This window comes from Priapulus caudatus, unplaced genomic scaffold, assembly GCF_000485595.1.
Source record: "Priapulus caudatus unplaced genomic scaffold, Priapulus_caudatus-5.0.1 Scaffold531, whole genome shotgun sequence".
NCBI lineage: Eukaryota > Metazoa > Priapulida > Priapulimorpha > Priapulimorphida > Priapulidae > Priapulus > Priapulus caudatus.
In genome coordinates, this window is record NW_014577592.1 from 220,698 (window position 1) to 230,889 (window position 10,192).

At 46.3% G+C, this 10,192-nt stretch overlaps 2 protein-coding genes across 2 annotated transcripts in view; one reads left to right on the top strand and one right to left on the bottom strand.

Moving 5' to 3' along the window:
* LOC106811357 (calsyntenin-1-like) overlaps positions 1 to 2,367 on the top strand; it is a 19,272-nt gene extending 16,905 nt beyond the window's left edge. The window contains exons 10-12 of the mRNA XM_014814943.1: positions 1,238 to 1,388; positions 1,965 to 2,036; positions 2,291 to 2,367. Coding sequence (XP_014670429.1) covers positions 1,238 to 1,388; positions 1,965 to 2,036; positions 2,291 to 2,367 — 300 coding nt within the window. The remainder of the gene's footprint in view (positions 1 to 1,237; positions 1,389 to 1,964; positions 2,037 to 2,290) is intronic.
* Positions 2,368 to 7,021: 4,654 nt separating this feature from the next.
* The window catches only part of LOC106811358 (ATP-dependent RNA helicase DHX36-like), a 27,666-nt gene continuing 24,495 nt past the window's right edge, over positions 7,022 to 10,192 (bottom strand). The window contains exons 16-19 of the mRNA XM_014814944.1: positions 9,682 to 9,785; positions 8,795 to 8,918; positions 8,126 to 8,278; positions 7,022 to 7,547 (exon numbers count right to left, since the gene is read on the bottom strand). Of these exons, the coding sequence (XP_014670430.1) occupies positions 7,368 to 7,547; positions 8,126 to 8,278; positions 8,795 to 8,918; positions 9,682 to 9,785 (561 nt within the window). The 3' untranslated portion in view covers positions 7,022 to 7,367. The remainder of the gene's footprint in view (positions 7,548 to 8,125; positions 8,279 to 8,794; positions 8,919 to 9,681; positions 9,786 to 10,192) is intronic.

The following is a 10,192-nucleotide window of genomic DNA, read 5'->3' on the forward strand; positions in this document are numbered from 1 at the left end:
CCCTACTCCACCCCACTTCCTATGCAGTGTGTATACATGACGACACCAACCCACGTGCACATGTGCGCACCGTGCATGCACGCCCTCCATTTCCCTGTGTATCCATCCATACGATTCCATAGTAGTGTATGTACTCCCCTATTTACACATTATCCCTGCCTGGCTGCACACCCTGCTCTGCATCCACGTATGCCATCCTAGACCGCTGCATGCACAAAAGCATCGATTTCATAATCTGATGTGAAATGTCGACAGATAAATTTATTAAAGCATATTATAAAAAGCGTTATCACATTTATATTTGTTACTAGCTAGTCTGCTGTGCCTGTATGAATTAATTACAAACGGCATGTGGGCGCGCACATCAGTTAGAATTGCCACAAACCGGGTGTATGATTGCGCTTGATGCAGACGAGTTTAGAACGTTTGCGCATAACTTAATTGGCAGATAACTCGATTGCCGAGCAACTTCTATTACTCAAACTCTGTTGCGGCCTCACTGTCAGCATTTCTGTGAGATACGCTGACAGCTAGAAAAGCTCGGGGGAAAATTGAGTCTGCAGTTTTATCGCCAGCTATTCATTCATATCGTCGTCAATTCTTCGTCATTCACGGTGCATGGTTTATCGTGCTGCTTGGGATCGCATATAGTAGTTATGCTAATGAAACTGCTTGGATGGCGTGGGTTATGTACGCATAATTACAAAGTGCAGATGCAAGGCCAGTCAACAGTTCCACATGGCCTTCCCCCACCAGATCTGCCTCCTCCTAACAGTAACACGCACGTACATGCACCTACTAATTTTATACGTGATCCTATCATCATTTCAAGCCATAATCTAATGGAGAATTTAATGCCAAAGAGAAGGGCCACCTGAGAGCCGATAAAAGCATATCACATCTTATTCTTGTATCGTGGTGAATCTTCGTCAGGTCTAACTGGGTTACTCAACTGTGAAGATTGAAAAACGTGTGGACCAAGCTGCAGACCACCACACCATCTGGTGGTCAAAACTGATAATCGTCAGTCAGCTTTGAGAAAGCCCCCTGTCAGGAGGCGAAACGTCAGCTGTACGTTTTCAATCTTCACGGTTGAGTAACAATTAACCCAATCAGATCTATTAGTCTACCAACCGAATGAACTTATTTAATCGGATGATTTAATCGAATGAACTTATTTTATAATAAATCTTCGTCAGGTTATGGATGTATTTAAATATCTGCGCGTGTTTTTCAGCTGAGTGTCATCCACTCTCATCCGAAGCCACCTGAGCGTGCCTACCACGCGGCGCAGCAGCATATGCATGTCAACATTCCTCGATTCCACGAGAACTCGCTGCACGAACTGCGAGGCAAGGATTCCCTGCACCACAGCAGTAGCACAGTCGGTGAGTATACAGGTCCGTGGGTGGGTCTGCGCTGTCATCGTGTGCGATGTGGTGTATGGTGTGCGGTGTTCCGGTGGTTGGTGTGTGGTGCGGTGGTGCGGGTGCGTGTGCGTGTGCGTTGCGCGTGCGTGACGTGCGCGTGTTGTGTGTCTCTTGCTCTTCTGTGCTGCACACTGTTGTCGGTTGTGGTTGTGTATACCTGTGCGCGCCAATCGTGCGCCGGCGCCTTATGTTACTGCATCCTTGTGCAACGTGCGTGCTTTGCATTGAAGATGTGTGTGCGTGCGTTTGTGTCCAGTTGCGTCGCGCATTGGGTGCGTGCGGCCGACTGCTCGTGTGTGTGCACGTCTGTTTGTCGCATGCGTGCGTGCGCCGATCGTGAACACTGTGCGGTCAGCGCGGCATGCATATGAGCTGATGGCTCTGTTCTACTTTGACTGTGTGCGCGTGCACCGCGTAGGTTGCCATGCGTGTGCAGGCTTGTCGTCCGTACATGTGCATTGCGTGGTTGCCGGTGTTAGCGGCATAGGAGGAAGTGACGGGATGTGTGACAAAGTGGCGTCGGATCGTTAGGAGCGGTACGCGGTGACCGTCATCGTCCTCACTCGCGTCTGGCTTCCTCGTCTTTCATGGGTCAGGTTGTCGGGGGTGCATCCGTCACGCTCCGCACACACGCAGCAGACGCGATGGACTGCAAGAGTCGCAGAGGAGCAGTGCTGAAGCTGATTCATCACCATCACGTCCCCCATGCAGGGTATCTACCCGTCACCCCATGCAGGTATGGTCACGTCACGCACAACCTGCGGTATGTCACCGGCACTGCAACCCCTGAGCAAGTCGTTTGTACCGTCACTGTCAACCCATTATAGGTATGTCACCATCACCGTCATGACCCACTGCAGGTATTGGGGGCTCACCATCACTGTCACACCCCGATGCACGGTATGTCACCATCACCGTCAACCACGCTGACAGGTAGCTGTCCACCTCACTGTCAACTCACATGCAGGTATGTCACCATCACGACAACCCATGAGGTAATGTCACATTACGATCAACCCCATGCAGGTGATGTCACCGTCACTCGTGCAACCCATCCAGCGTATGTCACTATTCACACAACCAGATGCAGGTATTTTGTCACCATCACCGTCCAACCCATGCAGGTATTGTCACCGTCACTGTCAAATAGCTGATGTCACGAATCATCGATTATACTCGAATTATCAATCGGTCGATTGGACAGGGGGCTCGCAACAAGGCCAATGAGTTAATCAAATCCCGTAATCGCATTTACATCAAACATGAAAAATAAAAAATTATTGAACAAGAAACGTTGGAAACAGTGATAGAATCAGGTATATGTCTTATTTTACCACAGTGAACCAGTGCAAACAAACAGTAATAGGGTCCTAAAAGCACATACATGACATTGACGTACATGCACGCGCGTACGCACACGCCAGGCATTCAAACACCGCCGGGTACGATTGTTAAGCCGATATCGGATCTATTCGGGTTCAACCCGATTGATCGATTTAACGAAGTTATTACACCCGCTTGACACACTACTGTCAACCCCATTGCAGGTATGTCACCCATATCGCTCACACCCATGCAAGGTATGTTCATCCATCACCGGTTCAACCCCAGTGCAGGCTATCGTTCACCTTCACCGTCAACCCCGTGCAGGTGTGTCACTGTCAACCCCATATATTAATGTCACCTTTGTTGTCAACCCTGTAGAGGTATGCCACCACAAATGTCAGGCCTAGGCAAGTATGTCATAATCGCCATCTTCTGCTTGTCTTACTTGCACGTCGCTCTCACCGGTTTCTGATGTAGACTGTCATTAAGCGATGGCCATTGATACGCCAGTTGCCTTCGATATCTTACATCTGCAATCGATTTATCCAGCTGAGCACAACCCCTAACCCGTAACCCTATGAATATATTTATGCTAGTCGGCCACACACGCACGCTCACACGCGCGCACACACGCACACACGCACGCACACACACACACACTTATATGTATATATAATATATTATATATACATCGGTAGGTACTGTGTGGGTAGGTGTGGGTGTGCCTGTGTACAAATTGTTAGTAATGTGCCCATCGATAATTAATGACATGTATAATCAGGTTGAGCGATCTATGTTTTGCGTGACAGGAGCACAACGATGAGGATGACGACGATGACAGCGAGAGTGGTGACGAGGACGATGACGAGGACGAGGGAAGCCTGTGTCACGACGACTACCAGCGGCCCGACAAGGATGACATCGAGGGACGGCCAGCGTGCAGCCGCGACCGACGGTGCGAGACGTCGTCGTTCTGAGCCCCGCCAGGGGGCGCCACCGCCGCCGGCTTGTGATCGCATCCTGTCCGCAACGATCATCTTTCGTAACGTTCTGGTTCGCGCTTGAATCGCGCGCGCGCACGATTCGGCACGCGTGCGCATGTATACGGATAACAATCCTGCAGAGTACGCTAACAAAAACATTTGCGCTTCGTCGGTTTATTATCGCTCGGTTTAGCGGCGACGGTGGCGCCATCTGTTGGAGTTCTGTCGAGACTTTGTCACGGCACCTTCGCTGAGGAGATCGTCTGCGACGGATCATGTCTCTGGCGGTCTTGTCGTTGACGCGGTCCCTTGTGTCGAATTTCACGTTGTCCTGTTGTTTCACATTGTAGTTTCCTTTCCCAACAAATGCACTTTTCTGTCGCGGACGAGGCTGGAAGGGGTGGGCGCATTATGTAGTAGTTAGTTATTGCTGGATCTGTGTGTGTGTATGTGTGTGTGTGTGTGTGTGTGTGTGTGTGCGTGTGTGTGTGTGTGTACATGTACGTGGTCGTGCATGTGAAACGGTGCGTTTTATGGCGACAACTAGTCGGACGTTTCTAACCTTTTCGTATTTTTAAAGATGTACAAACAAATTTGGAAAATTGTTACTGTTTCTAGCCTGCGCGGTGTTTGTGGCGAATACTGTATCAGAATGGGCAACTCCGGTTATAAATGACAGTACTATGTAGATTGCCGCTCCCTCGGCATGTATAATCGCAGCGTGCGTAGGTACCAACTGCATATATAGTCATTACTTATCGTGACTTGTTCTTGCGCGACCGTTAGAGTAAATTTATCACACGTGTAAATTACAAGTGACGGTGTTAATAAAAGGCGATGCCTTTTTTAAGGCTCGCGGTGTAACAGGGCGAGGAGGGGGGGGAAGGGTAGATTTGTTTTGGCGTATTCGTGTTTGCACGCGTGCGTTTCTGTGCGATTTCAGTCACGCAAGCGGTTAAGGGCACCACTAGTCGCATGTTATCGTGCCGTCGAAAAATTCTCTCCGGTGGAGTTGCGTGCACTTTGTAGTGCATATTGAAAAAGGATGTAAATGATGGAAATGGTATCGCTGATTGTGCTGCATGTACACGCTGTATCGGCAAGCATTCGGCACGGCATGCGCCCTCTGGTGCAGGCTGAAATGTGTTTGCCCCTCGGAATAGCATGTATTTAGTTAGACGTGTGTGACGATTGTTGCGCGGGAGCCTCCGGGGAAGGAGGGGGGTCGATGTTAGCAGACGCTTACAAAATCTAACGAGCCTATGATCAAAGCAGCCGGCTCCGTTTCCGTGCGCAGCGGGAAAATCGACACTATTTCGTTATTATTCGTTGACGGTGAAAGTTGGCTTTCGTTGGTAGAAACGAGGGGCGAATACATTTTATTTGTTAGAACTATATATGCTTAAAAGTATAAGCAGTCATTCTTATTTATTAATGTGGTTGTGGTTGTTGGTAACCTTTCGAGTGTGTGTGCGTGTACCCGTTTGATTAGTCCGAAATCTTTGCTGTGACATGAGTCTTGTACCACAACGGCGTGATCCGCGCCCCTTCCCCTGTCGACGCCATACTCGTAGGTGCCTACCACCCTTCTTACAGCTCCTCGTATCATGTTTCAACTATATAGGAAGGCATATGGCAAAAGTCGTCATCGTCATCATTGGCGCCATGGCTGCTGCCGTCACTGCCAACCCCAGAAATTAATTCGTCTTTGGCGTCGAATCACTGCTGTTCTCTTGTTGGAGAACAACGCGAGACTGAACCCTGTATAATGGTGGTAAGATGGAGTGTAGCGTGGGGCGAGGAGGGAAGGGGAGGGGGTCATGCCCAACACACACACACACTAGGAAAATGTGTACCCAGGAAACATTTTTGCAGTTTGATGTTACTATTACAGAGTGATTATTCGCGTTTGTAACGAGCCGTTATTTAAATGCCTGTTGCGCACCGATCCCTTGCTAGATGCGCATCCGTCGCGAGAGACAATTTGCAGTCTATCGTAGTATGGTCGCAGGCAGTGTTTGAGCAAGGCCATCATATGGCAGCATTAACAATAACATAGTTCACATGGTCTTTTACCGAAGATGAATTATTAATGGTTCTAGTTACTTGTTACTACGGTATAGTGGTATTATTTACAACGTCAGTGTGCGTGCGTGTGCGTGCGTGCGTATGACTGTGCTGTATACGGCTAGGTAAGGCACGGGCTTATATACTCCTATAGGCACCCCACTGTTCACCCGAATACGCCCTGCGCCGTACATTCCAAAACGTCGTAGCTTATATTAATGATACGTATTTAAACCTTGATAACTCGGGCAGCTCTCGGCAGTCCGCGAATCGAATCCTCCCTCTGTAAGGTCGTGCAGTTGACGTTGTGATGTATTTATTATGACTATTTCTTACATTCCAAAATGGACCGTATGACCGTGCGAAGCGTACGCGCACTCGTTTTACGTACGACGCAGCAACGCGCTGTAAGTTAGTGACAGATAACTATAACACGGTGCATATACCCGTGTGACGATTCGCGAACGAAACACGAGAACGAGCGTCTATCGCTGTAATTATGAGGACAAACGAAGAGCGCAATAAGGATTACAAGTATTATTTGCTGTTGATTAGAAATCTGATGGCCGGTGGGGGGGGCACTCACCCCACATTATGGTAGGTATGTGCCACTGCAAAGTAAAAAATGGGGGGCTCTGGAACTAACTCTGACCTGAAAATGGGGGTCTCTGGAACTAATGTTTGTTGAATGTGTGAAAATTCTCTTGCTCTGGAACTCGCAATGTTCGAAATGTAAAAAATGTAAGATCTGCATGGTAACTCAACTTGTGATGCTCTGGAACGAGATATTCTTAAAAATGCGATGCACTGGAACGGAAGTTTAGGGTGAAAAAGGGGGGTCTCTCCCGCGGCACATACCTACCATACTATATATATGGAGTGCCCCCCCCCCCGGGGATCGGATGAGAAGGAGCATGTGCAGGTATGTCAGGCTTCAGCACCAATGTCACGGTTTGCCTAGGCGGCTGCCGATCGAGCGGCGTCTGTACACGAAACGCAGACGCGTTGAGAAATTCGTGAGCATTGTGTGTAGACATTTCCTTATTCACTGTTCTGTATTATGTTCACACGTAACTAAGATCTGTTTGTCGAATACAGCTGTAATCGTGTCCATTTCAAATAGCTGCCCGTCTCCTGTGTTTCTATTCGTGGTTTTAATCGCTTTTATATGCGATGACGCAAATGGAATGCAAGAATAAAACAAAAAAACATGAATTTACGTACTGATGCAGCCTTTACAGTCTAAACAGCTAGAACTATAACATAAACAAACTACAACTACTAACATAAATTATACAGCCTGGTCACTATGGCAACACATACACGAGGCCACCGCGTGGATTGTATCCTGTACAGCATAAATAACGATTGATTGCACAATACACATATAATATGAAGCGAGAATCTACACATCGATCATTCCCTGATCTGCGATTGTTAATTACTTCGCTAGCTGTGCGTTCATAATTACATAAAATATAAATATAACTTTCATAATTGAATTTCTCCTGCTCTCCATGTGAAATTCTGCTAATAGTAATTGCCTAATAGCTAATAGCCTTCATCCAATCACTGGCAGTGTTTTCCCTTGGATATCTTTCACTATAGTGGCAACCTCGGTTGTGAGTAGATCGACGATCGCTCTCAGCACTGCACCCTCTGTTGTCGTAGACGTCCAGTCGGTAATCCCGGGATGAGTTATCCTGTATTCCAGGATGTTATCCAGCTCGCGCCGAAGTCCCTGAAATACAACGACGACCGAATTTGGATATGCGAGAATGTGAATTTCGGGGAGGTGGTGACGATGGTTTTCGTCACCGCAAAATCGCTGCAGTCATGTCACAAAATCGCGTGACAATGTTTACGTTCATCACGGTCTCATCACAACGTCCCACTCATGGCAGCAACAATAACAACAACGCCGACGGCAGCAGCAACATCAACAACAACCAACATCAACAACAACAACAACAACAACAACAATGCTCACAACAACAACATCAACAACAACAACAACAACAACAACAACAACAATGCTCACAACAGCAACAACATCAATGCCAACATCAATCAACAACATCAATGTCAACAACATCATCAAACCCAACAACATCAACATCAACATCATCAATGTCAACATGCTGGGTTTGTTACATGTGTATATATATTATATATACACATATGCATATATGTAAATACATGTATATATATATATATATATGCATATATAAAATACGTATATATGCGTGACTGGCCGCCCTCTGACCTTGGCATGACACGATTGACCTTGATGACGTTGGCGGTGCGTGTGACACTGACCTTGATGACGTAGGCAGTGCACGTTGGCACGTGCAGCTCAATGTAGTCGTCGATGACGATCATCTCGCCGCGCTCCTCACTGCGGATGCTCAGCCTCCCGCCGAAGAACAGCAGCGGGCAGGGAGCGATGTTGGTCGTGTCGAACAGGTAGACCTGCAAACATAAGAGCAATGCAGCGTTATACAGGTGGCGCTGGCAGCGTCATGACGCAACGACGTCGTCTTAGTGTATGCTGTCTTTTAGTACAGACTTAAGCTGGCCTGATGATCTATTTGAAATCAGTTCAATTCTATGTGTAAGTGTGAACGTGTCTGTGTTGTGTAAATGCAGAAGTACGGGCGTACCTATGTATATCAGGGTTCACCTGGGGCCAAAAATTCCAAGGGATCGCGTTTATGGATGGATGGGGGGAGGGCCCGTGAGTGGGTTGAAGCAAGTGGAGTCAATTAGGTGTGTCATAAGTGTGACCCAAATATACAGGTCAGCTAGATCAGTTCAGACGTATACAACAAGCTGTATATATATATCGACTACTACTGTTTTGAATATTTTTGGGCCCTGTAGTAATGACCAGTAATAATTAGCAGTTAAGATTATGGTCACACGATGGCAGCACCGACTCCTCCCCATCGACTGCTCAGATATTAAGAACGTCTGCCGGACTCTTACGGCGGCAGTCTTCATCTTAAGGTGGTAGACAATCCAGCGTGAATCAAACTCCTTCTCTTCCGCGTTGACTGACTTTGGATGGATCTTCACCGTGCCATCGGTCTTAGTTGACAGCCTTGGCAGGCTGAAGATATAATGAAAACGTTATGAATAATAATATACACATAATAAATAATGATATTATATATCATGGGTATATTATATATCATGGGTTATATATATATTTATATATATATATATATATATCATAACAGTCAACAATTTGCCTTAGCTACGGATATAAACGAAAATATGATAAGATTACAAATATAGATAGTAATAAATATAAGGATTATAATGAAGATAAAACAGAAACATCCACTGTTGCTGATGTTAAACCCATTCTACATGAAATAACTCGTTGATATTGACGAACATGCATGCTTCATTTAAGGACAGGCTGGGAGCACCTATGCGAGTACAATCACCAATAAAATCCGGTGATATTCCCTTACCAATTTCACCCCTACTTAATTTCTCATGTTCGCCATCACATATAAACTTTCACTAATTAGGTCCCACCGATTATCATTATCACAATACATTTAAACCTGCGTTAGTCAACACCTCTATCAAAATTACACTTATCTATAAAAGGCACTTGGAATATCCCTTACATGGCAGTTACACCGTAAAACCACTCTGTAGAATTAACACCTGTCTATAAAGGACAGTTGGAATATCCCTTGCGTGGCAGTTACACCGTAAAACCACTCTGTAGGATGAACACCTGTCTATAAAGGCCACACTTAGGTTTAATCCTGGAGGGAACCTTATACACAGGTTTGAATGTAGTTAAGTACGCGCGACGCAGTAGGCCAGCTGCATGCGAATAGTTTACCACTCACACAAAACGAGATTTCGATGTCAGTTTGTCTAGCTTGGCAACCTTTGGGTAGAGTCCAGCACAGATGACTGCCTTCACTAGCTGAGTATTACCTGCAAGATGATATAGATATCATCAGGAGCGTATAATGACAAATACATGACAAATACAATTTGTCATTATACGCTCCTGATATCATGAAAACTGCTTGACCGCATCAATGGGTAGAATTAACGACCCAGAAGGTTGCACAGTACGTATCTTATCTGTTAACCAATGCAAAATGATTCATGGTTCTTTGATGGCTTTTAATTCCAACAACGATTTCACACACATCTTTTGATTTTCCCCGAAGCTCAACTCGTGACTTTTATTTTAACTAATGGCTCTCAAACTTCAGCAAATTTTAACACACAACTTTCAATTAAACCACATTTCAATATTCGGCGATTTCAATTTCAACTCAGCTCAATTTATGCTCGATCGCTCGCGCGCCTCTCTCCCACGCGTGCTCGCTCGCTCGCGCGCCTCTC